The 18,052-nt window shown below is 35.7% G+C and overlaps 2 protein-coding genes across 2 annotated transcripts; one reads left to right on the top strand and one right to left on the bottom strand.

Annotated features, from left to right (window-relative positions):
• The first annotated feature begins 691 nt into the window (after nt 1-691).
• LOC144441319 (proton-activated chloride channel-like) lies at nt 692-8,096 on the top strand. Its single transcript, XM_078130880.1, has 5 exons — nt 692-816; nt 2,153-2,468; nt 3,675-3,972; nt 6,620-6,764; nt 7,617-8,096. Exons 2-5 carry the CDS (start codon nt 2,153-2,155, stop codon nt 7,872-7,874), a joined length of 1,017 nt encoding a protein of 338 aa, XP_077987006.1. The 5' UTR covers nt 692-816; the 3' UTR covers nt 7,875-8,096.
• Nucleotides 8,097-9,393: 1,297 nt separating this feature from the next.
• Nucleotides 9,394-15,868, bottom strand: LOC144438971 (uncharacterized). Its single transcript, XM_078128206.1, has 5 exons — nt 15,806-15,868; nt 14,661-14,811; nt 13,519-13,554; nt 13,069-13,167; nt 9,394-11,323 (listed from the first exon to the last, which is right to left on the bottom strand). Exons 2-5 carry the CDS (start codon nt 14,800-14,802, stop codon nt 10,797-10,799), a joined length of 804 nt encoding a protein of 267 aa, XP_077984332.1. The 5' UTR covers nt 14,803-14,811; nt 15,806-15,868; the 3' UTR covers nt 9,394-10,796.
• Between the last annotated feature and the right edge of the window lie 2,184 nt (nt 15,869-18,052).

Here is an 18,052-nt window from a genome sequence, read left to right as displayed (position 1 = left end):
GGTAACCCACTGGGACTTACTAACACAGAAAAAAAGGTTAATTTCAAGCCCTGAGAGGTATATATTTTATCAGAGAAAAAGTAAAAATATTAAAACTTCAAGCTGCTTTTAAAAAGTTGTAAATATCTTTCATTTGTTCAAAAATGTATGAACAGTGTTTTGGTATTGTTTGCTTAATTTGTTTACCAAATTCATTTATTATAACTTTTTGGAAGTTTGAAAAGTCCAACCACTATGTAAATTGTAATTTGTATTAAGGAAATGTTTACTGATCTGAAATTCTTTTTGTCGATTTTGGAAGTTGCTGTTGAAAAAAATTCACGTTCTGGTAATTTGCAAATCACTGATGTTTAAAAAACATGCTTAGTTAGTATAGGAAATGTTGAAGGTTATAAACCAAAACCAGAGTACATTGTAATTGAACGTAATTCAATTTGAATGAATTGAAAATTTCTACAATCCAGCCAGGATTTTGAATAGACCAATTATCCTTCTGACAGTTGCATGACCCCCAAAGAAGGCCATCTTATTATGTAATAATAAGGCCAATCAATGTATATACATAATATACCAGTTACTACCTTGTACATGCACCTACAGGCTATCAGTGATTATATACCAGGCTAGGGAGTCAATCCCACTTTGTGTGGATGCCTAAGTGGTCAGGGGTGAACAAATCCACCGGTCCTGGGTGCGGGACCCAGACCTAGCGATTGTTTGGGCGGACCACACAAATTTACCTAGTCTGGTCTGTTGGACCAGTACCTTACTGTTAATAACTATGTTAAAAAGTCGTCTGAATATACAGATTCATAGGTAAGATTTAATGTTTCACATTAGCAGGACCTTGGACCACTAATTCTTTCAGCAGGACCATTGGATTTTTTAAGGCACTGGTCCGGGGACCACCAGTTCACAAAATGATTGTTCACCCCTGGTGGTATCCAGTCATCTCTAAAGAGAGATCACAACATTCAATGAAAGATGGCACTAGACTAATCCCACTAGTGTAGAAGCTATCCTCGGCTTTGAATCTCCTCATAAGAATGCTTGTGATATTTGAAACCATGGATAGCTTCTAGGCTACATTACCACATTCTCAGCTTGGAGTAATTATACTGACAGTATTATATTACTCCAAAATCTATGTGTAATTCTTATCGGTGAAACCATAAGTATTACATAAAATCATTCTGTTGTTCTCTACCAACTTTTTGTTTTCTTTTATCTCTGCCAGACAACTGGTTTTTTTTCATATCTAATTTTAATCCTACCAAACAGATTTGATTTCCTGTGAGTTTCATAACATACAACGTAGACTTCGCTCTCCATTCAAGGTTTCATGGTAGAGTACATGATTACTACAGGATTGAGTCTTTGTTTATACTCTATTTTTGTAGTAAGAAGTTCTAGTCACAGTAATACCCTTTTGATTGTACATGTTATGATGTACATGTAACCCACAGGCATACATAACATGTATCAAAATACAACTTTTACGAGAGTAAAGAGGTGAAGAGTGACTAGGTTTAGTTATTAGTATGGTAAGGGATGTGATCAATTGTTCAATGTAGGATTAAAAAACAACTAAATTCTTTTACATTGGGGGTGGGGGATTTGAGCCATTTTAGTTCTCATCCTACACAAATAATTTTACTTTTAATCATATGTGTTTGTTTTGTACCCCTAAGTGCAAACATTTCTAAAAAAATGTCGTCAAATTGAGAAATGGATGAATAAAGTAATTTTTTCGCACTACATACTGTCTATGTATTCATAGCACTATGAACTGATTTGAAACTGATTGTACACTACAGTCTGAAACAATTTTCAATTTCGGCCAATTTTAGTCTGACTGAAGGGGGGGGGGGGGGGGTCCTGAGGCCTAATTAAAAGAATTCTACATTGAACCTTTGATCTCACCCATAAATGTGTTGTTACCGATATCAAAATTAAAACTAAGAATTTACATATTTAATGGACTGCTCTGTAGATTTAGTCAAATACTGTCATTCATTGCTGGGTCAATGTATAGTAAGGTCATAGGGGGCCAAAAGTTTAATTAAAATAGACTGTAGGGAAATAATACAAGGAAATATGAAATATCCAAACTTATTAATAATCCTGCTGGGGTTTTATCATCCATATTCAGATGCAAGGAATGGCAAATGAAGAGAAATCAAACAATGTTAACAGTTACTATGACAACTATGATGCCATGACAACCAAAGATGATGCTCACTTAGTGAACCATTCTGTAGAGTCAGTAACACCCCAGTGTGGTCCAAGTAATTCCACCAAACACCTTCTCCATAATGTGACAAAGGGGTTCCTAGCAATACTATACCTAACGTTGTTTGCTGTAGCCGGTATAGTAGCCTATAATGCTATTAATGATTACATGACATCAGTAAGAAACCCAGTCACATCAATGGCATACAGAGAAATGGACACCTACCCTGCACCAGGTCAGTTTCATTACAATAATGATTACTTTATTCATTATGATATTCATCATGAAAAACACAAAATTTCCTTTTGCATTGACAGGAACTACGTTGCCACATAGATTACATTTATTCAAATAATAAATCTATAAAAAGTAAAGATTACAAGACATACAAATCAATTCCTTTAGCAGTGATTACATGTTATCAATGAGTTGAATTGATCTTGGCACAAAAATGAACTTAAACAAGTTACCTGTTTCAAGTGTTTGTATGTGCATATGGTACTCTGGCCACTTGGAATATATTCATATTCTGTATGTAGACATTTCTGGATTTTTAAAAGTGGCACAAGCTTAGTTTATCAAGCTTTTACTCAAGTGAAAGTACTTGCATGAAACCTTGATTAAACTATTCTAGTGTAATATAACTGTCGATGCATGCCTTCTATGACGTTACAATTGCCTTCTAGCATTGTTAGAACAGTTGATTGCCAACTGGTAGCAATGAAGTTTGGATTCGTCGACATTGTTTGATATGTCATTGGATTGTATGTTATGTCTTATTATACTCAAAAAACAGGGTTGCAACCATAATTGTGGTATTTTTCATATTAATTGGTACTCAGATAATTATGTCATGAAATGATCAGTATATCATATTTATTATCATTTATATGAATTTAGGGCTGTAACAGTTGATAGAGATGTTTCAATATGTTGCAGTAGTTGCAAAAAACGTACACATGTACTAAAATGCAAAAACGTACACATGTATATTAAAATGCAAAAAAATACACATGTATATTAAAATATAAATTGTTTCAAATTGAAACAAAAGTAATCATAAGCCACCATTAAAAGGAATAGATACCTTCATAAAAGTGAAGTACAGGCCTTGGTAGGCAACTTCTGTAAATATCTTGTATTGTTCTACAGTTACAATAACAGCAGAAACAGTCCACGATACAATTTACAAGTAACGAAAGTTGCCAAGTAAGGCCTGTACATGTTAGTTCTGATGAATGCCAGCTCTGTACTGATTCTATAAGTGGAAGTGAATGAAACCAATGCATTTGATCTGGTTTGACATCTAAGTTTTTATTAAACACGCTGAATTGAAAAGATTGCCTTCCCCTTTAAGTTATGTAGTGTGCACTTTAAAATTAACACAATGTTGTTAATTCCCGTAGCTGAATTTAAATCTTTTTTTTTTTTTTTTTTGTAGGTATTGTCATTTTTTCATCAGATATCAATGCAGTCTTCTTGAGTTGTGGACATTATTACAATGACATTGTGGATCCACCCACATTGGATCCTAATCACAAAAATTGTACATATGTTAACGTCAGTTACCCAAATCCATACTTCCCGGAGAGGAATCGGAAAGCTGTTGTTTTCCGAGGACCTACAAAAGTGGACAAAAAGGAAATCTTATTTATAAATTTTAGCTTGAACATGACTTCAAGGAATTTCAGTGGGATTGAGTATTTGTTGTTTCATGACTGGTATCAGTTTTTAGAAAGGTGAGTTGTAACTTTGTGAACTCTCATGGGATGTGTTTTTATTTTTATTTATGTATTTATTTTTTATTTTTTTTTTATTTATATACCATCCAACAGGCATTGCCTAATAACAGGATGAGGGTTCTGTGTTAGTGCAGGAGGAAACCGGAGTACCCGGGGGAAAAACCTGTGTTGTTCGGTAGAGTCAAACTGCAGAACGACACTCTTCTTACTTACAGAGTGGTAAATTTAATCAAACCCTGAATAGTTTTGAACTCTGACTGCAGTGGTACACGTAAGAGGCAAGTGGTTTAACAACTTGGCCACCGACAAGACTTCCAGTTGTAAAAAAAAAGAAAGAAAAACAACGTTTTTAGAGGAAAATGAGTGACTTTCCTGAAAGGCCCAGTTCAGATTAGGATTATAATTTAGTTGTAAAAAAAAATTTCTGGCAGAGTTCTTGAAAAAGTCTGGAACAAAAGAATAATTGATATGAAATATGTATAGATCCACTGATAAGATAACACTAATGTGAGAATGTGCCATAGGGTTGAACCCTTGGTCTTTTACATCAAAGAGGTAAATATGCTATTAAACCCAGTTGTGTACAAAACACTTGCCATCATGGTGCAAGTACATACAATGTATATAGTTAAATTCTATGAAAGATTTGAGAAGAAAGTCTGTGAACAAATTTGAGGCGATTGAACAAATCATGTGATTCTTTTTATGTATATTGTACCCATCTGGTTGTCTATAATGGTAGTTTTTTTTCCAACTTTGATCTAGTTTTTTACTTTGTGATATTTAGAAAATCATCAGTTTAGTTTTGAAATGTAAGTAAAAACATACATGTATATATAATTATATGGAAAACATAGAATTGTTCAAAGCCATGAGGTAATTTAGTACAACAATAACAATATAGCTATACCTGATGTATGTGGTGTGCGTGCCATATATTGAACATTTAACGTTGTGAGTTGACAGCTTAGAAACATATAACACAAGAACTGTCAAAGGGCAGAAAATTTATGTGACATGCAGTAACATACTAACTACTACTGCTTGAAAGGAAGCAATAATTCAAATTGATATTGGAATTTATATTGTAGAAAGACCAGAAGTACCTGGCACAAAAGTTGCAGTGTTCTAGATTACTTTATACTCTGTAACACTACAGTGGTAAAAATATTACAGGCCAGGGATTCAATCTCAGGTTTTCACATTAGTGTTATTTTATCAGATGAGCCATAGGGATTATGATGACTTTTTTGTTTTGGACCATATCTTTTTTCTGTAGCTCTGCCAAATACTTGTTTTGAACACCTAAACTTCAAACCTGTCTACATTGGACCTACATGTACCACAGTTGGCCATTATCCAACTCAGTGCACATAGTTTACATAAATAGTTTGTGTACAGTCCTGTCACTGTGTTCACCATAGATGGATGAGTGGCTTTTGAGGCCAGGCTTCTCTGTTTGCATAGGCCACCCCTTGAGATATCTCACATACTTTATTTGATGTGTACTTGACATTTCTAATCTGACAAAATAATAAAACAACTAATTCACCCAGTAATAAATAAATTAAGAGAGATTTGGGTTTATGGTAAAACCAAAGTTCACCATGGGTTATCACTCACTATGAGTTTTGAGTGCAGACTATTGTTGACCCTATTCGTTATCAGTTTGAGTGCACACACTGTTTTTTCCTTCCTGTTATGTCTTCCTCTTTTAAAGGCCAAGGTTTCAATCCCAGGTCTTTCATTTACCAATGAAGCCATATGGATTACAAAGGGTCATTCTTTTATTTTGTACCAATTAACTATTTCTATAACTTTGCCAAACAACTTTTTTTTCATATGTAAATTTTAATCTTTATCTGGACCCCAATGTTTGAATCCTGTGGTACTGGATTACTTATCTTATCTGTATAGAGGCATGTGGATTAAATAGCATCTAATGTAGTAACCCCAATGATCTCATGATTATCATTGTTTTGCCTATGACTGACTTTTTCTATAGCAGTACCATATTACATGACAGGTATAAGTGTTTGTCACACCTAAATCGCAGTCCTAATCTGACATTGACCTTGATGGGGAAAACCACCTAACAATCATTCGCTGGACATGAAATCACGCGATCATACGATTTTTATGATTTTTATGGGGATTTGTTATTTCAGATAAACATATGTAATAATTACAGAACCACATTCCATGTGAGTACCAGTGTGAGGACCGTATGCGGAGGTATTTGCACTCGTGCTTGCAGTGTTTTCTGCTGTACATGTACTTGCTCAGTTGTGAAAGTACTGTTGCAGAAAACACTGCAAGCACTCATGCAAATACCCCAAGTATGCCACACTTACACTTGTGTGTCATGGGTTTCTGTCATATTATTTGACATTCTCATCATTATCATTGTTATCAACTTTTGCTTTTGTGAAATTCAAAAAAAAAAAATAGTCTTTGAAAACTTAGGTGTTCCAAAGCCAGAATTACACAACAAGAACATTATTCATTAAATGCCACTAGAGTGTTCACCCAAGTTTGCGAAATAAATATTGAACAGTTTCAAAGTTTTCTATCAGCATTATATGTGATGATGTTTCCAAAGACCTATACCATATATATTTACACTAGATGTAATTTCTTTCAGTCCAAGTCAAGGAGAATTTGTACGACAGTGTGACATAAAGAACCCAACGTGGACATTCTCTGGTGGTATGTTAACGTGGATTAAATTAGCTTTGACAGAAACCTATTATTTGGATGGCTCATATGATCCCGAGTTTGATGTTGAGGTTTGTTCACTCTTTTCTAACCTTTAACCTTTAACCTTTGTGACATTGTGCATTAAATTAAAAATACACACTAAAATTAATGTAGATGTAATACTTTAATTTATATTTCAATGCAAGGATAAATGAAGACAAATTATGTGTATGTGCATACATTTGTACCATTGACATGTTTTCTCAATCTTATTGTCCAAGTTAATTACTGTTATCCATGGGTGTATGTGTTAGATTATTTCAACCTGGGGAGCCTCATGTAAACATTGTTGGGACAACCATAGAGAGTGGAGAAGCTCCATTGTCTATATGACAACTGACAACACTGGGTAGCCTTGGGTCACTAGAAACTTGAACGTATTTGGGGTCCCTCAGGGCACCAAAAAATTACATGCTTTAAACTTTATGATTCAAGATTAATAAATAATCCATCTTTTCAAAACATTGTGGACACTTTTGAAGTGAAGAATGCTTTACTCACAAACTTCTGAGAGAATCAAAGTATGGTGTAATTATTCAGACTTGGTAAAAGTAACCAATCGCATATAATCTCCATCTTGTGTCAGGTATTAAAGTGAGAGCAGTCCCCAAGCTAACGCTACTTGGCAAGGAGAGGTTGATTTGGGCTTCCCAAGTATGACATCATGTAGTAATTTAGTGCAACCATGGGGCACCTTGTACCCCATTGGAAGACGTTATAAATATCTTGAATTTGAATATATAATTTACCAGGTTATAAACTTGTAACATAAGCCCATGCTAAAGATGAAAATATCGCGTCATATTTTGCCAATTTCAGCAGTAATTGTAACAAATAAATGTAAAAAAAAGTAAAATAATCCATGAACTTTTTATTGACAGGATTCAATGGTGAAATACAATGACCCAAGGTCTCAAGAGGAGAGAGTACATGAACTTTTCTTTGTAATGTATGAGTGGGGAGATAAATTCATAACTGAAGCTCACTTAGTGGTGACGATATCACCATGGAACACTGTAGGAGTACTGTGTGGTGTCTTCCTGACACTCTTCAAAGCTGGTGAATTTGCCACTAAATCAATTCGCTGGATTATCAAGGCAAGAAAAGGATACAAAAATAAAAATCCAGCAAGGTCATGAAGCAGGAAAAAAAGACAAAAACTACCAAAAAGTGCCTTTTTAAGACGATGTCAGAGATGAAATTGATATTTACTTGGAAGCTCAACTCAATCATGGATGTAAGGGAAAATTTACATATTTTAGTCAAGAAGAGGAGCCTGGCAGGAAATAGCTGAAAACAGAGTATTTGGTCATTTTTTTTACTGCATGTTGTTCATTTATTAGAATACACAATTACTTACAGTGGGTGACATAGTCATACACATGTAGCATACAACTCGCCAGATGAACTAATTTGTTTTTGGCATTTCAAAGGGAACAAAGAGAGGCTGATTTGTTTTAGCTAGTTGCATTACATTATACCTAGGGAATCCTGAAAAGTCAATTCTACATTGTATAACTTGTCTGAAATAGAGATATATAAAAAACATCAAATCTTGGGGCTAGAAAAGTATTGCTGTACACTGAGGCAAGGCATTCTGGGAAGCCAACAAAGTTGGGAGCTAAACACTGAATCTGTAACCCTTGCCCAAAGAATGCAGACACTCAGGTTTCAAGACATCTCACTTACTATCGTACTGTTTAGCGCCATTTGTTTGACAGTGGTTGATAGACAGAATTTGCTTGCATACCAAATTGTCTTATTTCCTAAATATAAACGACCTGTTTCATTGATTACAAATTTACAATAGTTGAAGTAATTCCTGTAGGGCTCATGCTTCGTTTTAACTCCTCTGTTCTATTTTAAGGGTTGAAAAGAGAAATATACCAGTTGAAAAGAGAATACACTATTTTTGTCCAAACATTTTAATGCAACTTGACAGTAATATAATGGGGATATTTTTACAGTTGGATTTGAAAATTATTTACATATTTTATGCCTGCCAAATTATGATTACAAAATTGTCAATTGTGGCTACAAGATTGGTATGCATAGATTGGTAGAGAATGGAATAGTTTTTTTTAATTTTAATTATGATGTCATAGAATTGCCATACTGAATCAAACACAGTGTTTTAGTAGAGATGGAGAACTGAAAGTACATCTCAATGAAGAGAAAGACAGGTTGATTGATTGAAAGATAGATAAATAGACAGACAGACAGACAGATGTACACACACACACACAGACAGATGTACACACACACACACACACACACACACACACACACACACACACACACACACACAGCTAAGGTTATTTAAATCCATAAAAAGAAAGATTCAATTGTGACATGACTGACTGAAAATGGACTACAAAGGCCACTCATTTTAAAATCAAAATGTTCTAGCATTGCATTGCTGTAAAGGGGAATGTCCATGACGGTGATGAAGACATACAGGTGATGGAATTTCAACCATGTGTACTAGTTATGTCACACGAAGCATAAAAACAGCTGGCTTAAATCAGACATGACGTTTCCAACATATGATATACACAGGATATGAATGACATCCCAGCCAATGTTTCACTTTTATATTCTGTAATCCATTCAAACCCAAAACTTTCAACTCACATCTAATGTCAAAAAAACACACAATTTTTGAGAATTATAACTACATTTATTCATACAATACCTGGATATTAAAATCAAATATAGTCCAAGCATCAAATATAACATACCAATTCTAAGTGCAAGGTTACACTGACTACAATGAATTTCAATATGGTATTCAGGAAATACAAATTCAAAGTGGGTCTTAGCCAACGTCCCCTCGAAGCCAATTTTACACGCCACTGACGCACACAATTTCTAGTGACGCACTAAAAATTTACTATGTGGTGACTCACAAGAAATGCCAATTTCAATCCTAGTCAGTGACCCACAACAAAATGTGGCTATCATTAGAGGGCACACTGGTCTTAGCAGACATGAATATTTATTAGATGCACAATGCATATTCATGACTATTTATCTGAATTTGGTGCACCTTTAGAGGTGTATCGGTAGCCATTCACCTAGTTTTATTAAAGGGGCTTGCCACTCTAGCAAATAAAGGTACTCTCATAAACTTTGGCTTCTGGAGAGTGACGTCATGATTTTACATTCACATAGATTTGGCTCAGTTGCTAAGAAACACAAAAATTAAAGCTCTTTTTCACCTAAGTTGTTCTTTCATAGATGCACCATTGTCTTATGGGTCTTATCAGACATGAATGTTTGTTAGATACACAAGACATATTCATAACTATTTATCTGCAGGAAGTACATGTAAGCATTTAGGGGTCACAAATATGAAGTTTGCAACTAATTACTAAAAAACTAGGTGAATACAATGTATAAAATAACTTCACATGACGACAAATACAAATTAGGTAATCTAAGGTACTGCTTATTATCAGCTGTCATACTTTAGTCAGGATATAGAGTAGGTTGTATTTTGGTTAGTCAGGATATACAAGATATATGAATATAAAAAAATAGACTGTATTTTTACCTCCCGTAAGATTACGAGAGGTATTAAAAGGGGGATGTCTGTGTGTGTGTGTCTGTCTGTATGTCTGTCCTTCTGTATGTGTGTGTGTCTGTCTGTCTGTCTGTCTGTATGTCTATCATCATTTTCTTAAAGACGACTGGCTCAATTACAATGAAATTTGCTACACATCTTCCTTATGCTAATGGCAAAAACTGATTAGATTTTGGTAAACATCCAATGAACATTAATTACTGTATTTGCATAATTAATGGTTTTGAGTAATTAGGCTATATCTGTGGAACGCATACCTTAAATTCAATATAATTTGGTGAATATGTCAACTATAAGGTTTATTGATTTATCTTAAAGCTTTTATGAATAATTTGCATAATTAATGTGTGTAGGCCCAAAAATCTATGGTTTGATCCTTACGGGAGACACTCCAGTTTAAATCTGGTGGTTAGTGTGGCTATACAAGATATCCACTGAATATAATATAGAGTAGACTGTATTTGGGTTAGTGTGGCTATACAAGATATCCACTGAATAAGTTACAACCACTACCATCATCTATGTAATTACTTGCACCACCCCTTAACACCAGCTTGACTTGATCATTTTGATTTAGATGAAGCATACCACTGTTGGATTGTTGTTGACGCATGCCATATTGTGATGCCATGCTAAATTTGCTAACATTATTAAGTCTCAGTTCAATGTTCATGGCATTACCACCCGAATTCCTGAAATTAAATGAGAAATAGTAGATACCAGGTACTGTACAATTAAACACCCCAGTATCTAGGTCAATGTCGGCATTGACATCCAGGATAGCATTGTTATAGGTGATAACTATGTCATAACTGGCCCCAGCTAAATATGAGGTTCTTTCCACACTGAATGCTACTTTGACAGAGTCTGGGCTTTCACCCTTTTGTCCTTTTTCACCTTGTATCCCAACCCCATCTCTTCCATCATGGCCTTGTTCTCCCTTGGTACCTTGTGGTCCTACCTTTCCAGGACGTCCACTCTGACCTTTGAGACCAGGTTCACCTTTGACATGAAAGAACAACATCAGGAACTTGTGGAGCAATGTCATAGACTTTGAGATTGATTGGCATGAACAAATTTGCATATATTTTGAATCTGAAGATATCTTCACCCAATCTAGCTCAATGAGAAATCATATCGACCAAGTGTTGTTCATACAAATGAGTATACCCCAGACTAACCAAAAAGAAAATCATGGCTGGCCTCTTTCAATTCAACTGAGTTTGAATTTGAATATTTCTTTACCATGTTGAGTTCAGAGAGGATCAAGTTCAATTAGGATCCGAAATGAAACTTCAAATTCAGATTCAAATTCAAATAAAGCCACCTACACAGTCATTAACATCATGTCTGTGTTGAGCATGTGAGTGTTGTCAACTCAGGATGCTACTTATACATTGTTTACATCATTCTAACAGTTAGGGGTTTACTCATTTGCATGGACAACTTTTGGTTCATGATTTTTCACTGAGCGAAATTGCTTCGAGATATCTGCAGATTCAAATCTAATGGCTAGCCACTTGACTAACGAGATCTGCAGATTCAAATACATTGGCTAGCCTCTAGACTGACGAGATCTGCAGATTCAAATCTAATGGCTAGCCACTAGACTGACGAGATCTGCAGATTCAAATCTAATGGCTAGCCACTTGACTAACGAGATCTGCAGATTCAAATACATTGGCTAGCCACTAGACTGATGAGATCTAGAGATTCAAATCTAATGGCTAGCCACTAGACTGATGAGATCTAGAGATTCAAATCTAATGGCTAGCCATTAGACTGATGAGATATAGAGATTCAAATCTAATGGCTAGCCAAGAGACTAATGAAATCTGTCAGTTCAAATCTAATGGCTAGCCACTAGACTGATGAGATCTAGAGATTCAAATCTAATGGCTAGCCACTAGACTGATGAGATCTAGAGATTCAAATCTAATGGCTAGCCATTAGACTGATGAGATATAGAGATTCAAATCTAATGGCTAGCCAAGAGACTAATGAAATCTGCCAGTTCAAATCTAATGGCTAGCCACTAGACTGACGAGATCTGCAGATTCAAATCTAATGGCTAGCCACGAGACTAACGAAATCTGCCAGTTCAAATCTAATGGCTAGCCTCTAGACTGACGAGATCTGCAGATTCAAATCTAATGGCTAACCATTAGACTGATGAGATCTAGAGATTCAAATCTAATGGCTAGCCACTAGACTGATGAGATCTGCAGATTCAAATCTAATGGCTAGCCACTAGACTGACGAGATCTGTAGATTCAAATCTAATGGCTAGCCACTAGACTAATGAGATATGCAGATTCAAATCTAATGGCTAGCCACTAGACTGATGAGATCTAGAGATTCAAATCTAATGGCTAGCCACTAGACTAATGAGATATGCAGATTCAAATCTAATGGCTAGCCACTAGACTGATGAGATCTAGAGATTCAAATCTAATGGCTAGCCACTAGACTGATGAGATCTGCAGATTCAAATCTAATGGCTAGCCACTAGACTGATGAGATCTGCAGATTCAAATCTAATGGCTAGCCTCTTGACTGCATTCAACTGAGCAATACAACTCAACAGATAAACACTGACTTCTCTCAGAAGATGTTTTTTATATTATGGACCTATTTTGACAGATTTATATGATTCCTCATGCAATTCATTCCTATGACAGTTGACTGTTCTAGGTCAGCTTTTTTATTTGCGTACAATTATTACCCCCAATGAATTTATTCCTTACCTTGCTCTCCCACTGTTCCTGGTTGTCCTCTATCTCCCTTCTCTCCTGCTTCTCCTTTAATTCCAGTAGAACCCACTGGACCAATAACACCAGGTTGTCCTGAAAAATATTAATCTTGATCAGACTTTGAATATTGCTGTGATGAACTTTGCATACCCGGTGTACACATAGTTAAAATCCCACCTTGTCTTAATTCTTACTGGTCCTGCATAATAGGTGTACCTTGTCTTCCTACTGGTCCAGCAATACCAGGTGTACAAGTTGAAATGCCTACCTTGTCTTCCTACTGGTCCTGTAATACCAGGTGTACATTGTCTTCCTACTGGTCCAGCAATACCAGGTGTACAAGTTAAAATGCCTACCTTGTCTTCCTACTGGTCCTGTAATACCAGGTGTACCTTGTCTTCCTACTGGTCCAGCAATACCAGGTGTACAAGTTAAAATGCCTACCTTGTCTTCCTACTGGTCCTGTAATACCAGGTGTACCTTGTCTTCCTACTGGTCCAGCAATACCAGGTATACAAGTTAAAATGCCTACCTTGTCTTCCTACTGGTCCTGTAATACCAGGTATACAAGTTAAAATGCCTACCTTGTCTTCCTACTGGATCTATAATACCAGGTGTACAAGTTGAAATGCCAACCTTGTCTCTCTACTGGTCCTGTAATACCAGGTGTACCTTGTCTCCCTACTGGTCCAGCAATACCAGGTGTACAAGTTGAAATGCCAACCTTGTCTCTCTACTGGTCCTGTAATACCAGGTGTACCTTGTCTTCCTACTGGTCCAGCAATACCAGGTGTACAAGTTGAAATGCCAACCTTGTCTCTCTACTGGTCCTGTAATATCAGGTGTACCTTGTCTTCCTACTGGTCCAGCAATACCAGGTGTACAAGTTAAAATGCCTACCTTGTCTTCCTACTGGTCCTGTAATACCAGGTGTACAAGTTAAAATGCCTACCTTGTCTACCTACTGGTCCTGTAATACCAGGTATACAAGTTAAAATGCCTACCTTGTCTTCCTACTGGTCCTGTAATACCAGGTGTACAAGTTAAAATGCCTACCTTGTCTTCCTACTGGTCCTGTAATACCAGGTATACAAGTTAAAATGCCTACCTTATCTTCCTACTGGTCCTGTAATACCAGGTGTACAAGTTAAAATGCCTACCTTGTCTTCCTACTGGATCTATAATACCAGGTGTACAAGTTAAAATGCCTACCTTGTCTTCCTACTGGTCCTGTAATACCAGGTGTACAAGTTAGAATGCCTACCTTGTCTTCCTACTGGATCTATAATACCAGGTGTACAAGTTAAAATGCCAACCTTGTCTCTCTACTGGTCCTGTAATACCAGGTGTACCTTGTCTCCCTACTGGTCCAGCAATACCAGGTGTACAAGTTAAAATGCTTACATTGTCTTCCTACTGTTCCTGTAATACTAGGTGTACAAGTTAAATTTTTACCATGCCTTCCCTGTTGGTCCTACGATACCAGGTGTACAAGTTAAAAAATTACCTTGTCTTCCTACTGGTCCTGTAATACCAGGTGTACAAGTTAAAGTTCCTACCTTGTCTTCCCACAGGTCCTGAAATACCAGGTGCACCAGGTGGTCCTTGTGGCCCTCTAGTGTCAGGCCAGGAATTAGTACAGATATTTAGACATTGGCCATCACTTTCTTGTGTGTTGACTGTTTGGAGAAGTACTCCAAGGAGTAGGATTGCTATCAAATAGTCCATTCTAATATCCTGTAAAAGACCATCAGTATTACTTATTATTTCACCACTGTGCAACTTGTCAGTCATTACTCACATGTATTGTACTTGATCATGATAGCACCTCTAGCACTCAAAAAGGGATTTTTAAAAAATGCATAGATAGTCAAGGAGAGGGTTCACTATATGCTGACAGAAAAGTCTTTTGTTATGCACATATAGTATGGTTCTGTTACCCTGGAAATGTCTCAGGGTTTTCCATAAATTTAGAAGCAGCTGTATCGTACGTTGGCTTTTTACATAAGGTATATAAGATAAGATTTAGCTTCATTACAACCATATAGAAAATTTACCATTCTATTTGGGTATAAAAGTGTAATAAAGATATTAAAAAACACTATAATGAAATAGGCTAATGTTTAAAAAAAAAACAATTTCTGATTAAATATTTTTACATAAGTTTAGATACATACAGAGAGCAATTATAATCTCTTTTTGTTTTGATTGCATTATTAATTGAATTTGCTCTTTTTACTATTGAATTCTGAATTGACATAAATTTGATACATTTAATAATTTATCTCTTTGCTTTGTTTAGAGTTTGCAATGTATCAAATGATGTTCTTCGTCTGCTATCGTATGACAATTTGTCATACATACTATATGTTACAGTAGTCTATTTTCAGTTGGAGTTTTAGGTTGTGTGTGGCGTCCCTTCTCAATTGCAAGACTATGGTAACTTATCCTGAATTGTGCCAATGTTTTGATGTGTTGTCTATAATTGATAACTTATGTGGTTCCAGTGAATGTTGTAGATACAGTGTGAACGCAACTCAAAGCTGAAATGTAACACCAGCTCTATAAAGTGTGCGTGTTACATATACCGTGTAATGTAGTAGATGTGTCATACATCATTAATATCAGAAAGGGTTATAGATCAACACGATCAGCGATAATGAAGCTAAGTAAACATAGAGTTGGTAGGGTATAACAATTTAATAATGAATACAAAGATACAGTGTCTTACCTTTTCAGAGTATAAACTTTCTTCCGTAACAAATGATGCAGTACTGTGTATGTACTCAATGTAACAATCTGTCACAGAGTTGTGAAAATCATTGTAGCCTCATACGAATATATACATGTTACGACTAAATTAATGCAAAGACCACAGTAATACTTGACCATTCTTAGGGGTGGTCATAGTCTCTTATACCCTGATGTCTTTGAGGTGACGTAACATACTTTGAAAAGAGGTTTCTTTAATTCCGTTTAAAGTGGGTTTTTTTGTCAAATGTTGTCAAACAGTACACAAAATCTAACTAAAAATGATAACAATTGCTTCAAATGTAAAGATGTCATAAACTGCCTTTACCTATCAAAGTTTTCAGTGTGGTAAACTATATTTCGTGTCCTTTTTCAGTGTGTGAAGAAAGAACATGTTGTCCAAATTCAGAAGTGTACACATGTAACTAATCTGTTGTTCCTAATCAGAAGGAAATTCCTTGCATTTCAAAACAACATTCAGTTGGTAGGATTGGGACAGCCTAAACTTTGATATAGTATACGTGTTAGTTTGCGTGGTATTCTCTGACTCTAAAGATGAAAATGAGGCTCATGGTACTGTCAATACAGATTGACACTTAATAATTATGTCATGATGTAGTAATTATAACAACGGATTTGTGACACCACACACGCACACACACACACACACACAGACAGGCGCGCACACAAACACACACACACACACAGAGTTACATGTACTGTGGTACGTTTCAGTGAAATATTCAATGCTGCACATCATATTCTGTATTCATGCATACATTAGTGTCTCAGTTTACCAGGTACTCAGTTGGCAAGGACGTCAAACAACTCAATGTTACAAAAACTAGCTGGATTTGATTCTAAACTATTCATAATATTGTTTTGCAGGTTGGATAACATGTTGTGATGTTTATTTGCGAGCTATGTGTGTTTGCAATGATTGTGATTTCTTTAAAGACACTGACCTTTGACCTTCACCTTCAGGGTCAGTTATTAAAATTCAGCCATTTCTTATCATATATTAGCCACCTTGTTCTATTTATTTGTTGCCAATTTCTTGATAATATAGGAGAAGAAAATATACACATTGTTTAGGATTAGTCCTCATGTGACTTCTTACTAAATTACAGCTGTATTTGGAGTAACAAATCAATATATTTCTGCAAACCGTCAAAAAACTTTTAAATTAATACAATTATTAGAGAGTCCATTGAAGTGTCTAACCCCATATAATCATATACAAGCTTTCTTGTAAGAATGTGACCTTTGACCTCGACCAAGACCTGGGTCAAATATTCAAAATCAAGCTACTTCTTGCATCTTGCAGACCATCTGTATCATTTATGTGTGGGCAATTTCTTTCAAAATGATGCCTAATGGTAATGCAGAACAAGAGGAGAGAAATATATAATACATGCATTACTTTTGGTGCTCATCGTGATAACTTTTAAATGAATGGTGGTCATATTTGTAATAAGCAATCTTGATTTACTGCATAACTCAACATCTTTAGTACATGGAATCTCAATTCAAGTGTCTATCCATAATATTATTATGATGTACAATTTCTTTTGAGGCCTTAACTTTTGACCTTGGCCTTCAGGGTTAGTTATCAAAGTCTGGCCATTTCCTGCATATCACAGACAATTTATAGTGACTGTATTTATTTATTTATTATCATTAATTTCTTTTAAAATCATGTCACCATTTAGTCACATAGAAAGTAAAAATCTATTTGAAGAGTTGTGTCTTCTAATTCTACAAAGGATTTTCTTGCATGTGTGAGTATGGTGATCCCTGTTTCTGATAGTACCAGCCTGGCCATGAAGAACAACGGTGTCACATGTTTCATCAGGAATAGCACTGTACATATTAATCAATAAAATGATATGACCTCTTCATCATTATTTTTATCTGTGATAGCCATTGGAGCATTTACAACATGAACTGCAGCATGGAAATATTCTGCTCCTCTTCTGTGCCTTTCTTTCCTGTAGTTAAAAATTTAGCCTGTTGGATGAAGTTCTCTTGCAGGCCTGCGCTTAACGTTCATATTAGCATGTAAAGGCTAAGATATTAGCCTTTAAACTGTTATTTTTGCCCATCATAAGCAGTACATAGGGCCTTAGCAGTTCACTAGCAGTTCCTTAGCATGTGTATAGGCTGAAATATTTAAATGATCTAAGCAGTTCAACTGCTAGCAAGGCCTGCTCCTTAACCTTCAAGA

Source organism: Glandiceps talaboti, chromosome 1 (assembly GCF_964340395.1).
Source record: "Glandiceps talaboti chromosome 1, keGlaTala1.1, whole genome shotgun sequence".
Taxonomy (NCBI): Eukaryota; Metazoa; Hemichordata; class Enteropneusta; family Spengelidae; genus Glandiceps; species Glandiceps talaboti.
The sequence above is the reverse complement of the archived record's forward strand: the minus strand, read 5'-3'. Positions and strand labels throughout refer to the sequence as shown.

Excerpts from the sequence above, each read along its gene's own strand:
- LOC144441319 (XM_078130880.1), top strand. The coding sequence starts at position 2,153 with ATGCAAGGAATGGCAAATGAAGAGAAATCAAACAATGTTAACAGTTAC. Across the intron at positions 3,973-6,619 it reads TGGTATCAGTTTTTAGAAAG|TCCAAGTCAAGGAGAATTTG; the intron begins GTGAGTTGTAAC and ends AATTTCTTTCAG. Across the intron at positions 6,765-7,616 it reads ATCCCGAGTTTGATGTTGAG|GATTCAATGGTGAAATACAA; the intron begins GTTTGTTCACTC and ends TTTTATTGACAG.
- LOC144438971 (XM_078128206.1), bottom strand. The coding sequence starts at position 14,802 with ATGGACTATTTGATAGCAATCCTACTCCTTGGAGTACTTCTCCAAACA. Across the intron at positions 13,555-14,660 it reads AGGACCACCTGGTGCACCTG|GTACACCTGGTATTACAGGA; the intron begins GTATTTCAGGAC and ends TAGGAAGACAAG. Across the intron at positions 13,168-13,518 it reads AGGACCAGTAGGAAGACAAG|GACAACCTGGTGTTATTGGT; the intron begins GTAGGCATTTTA and ends AATATTTTTCAG.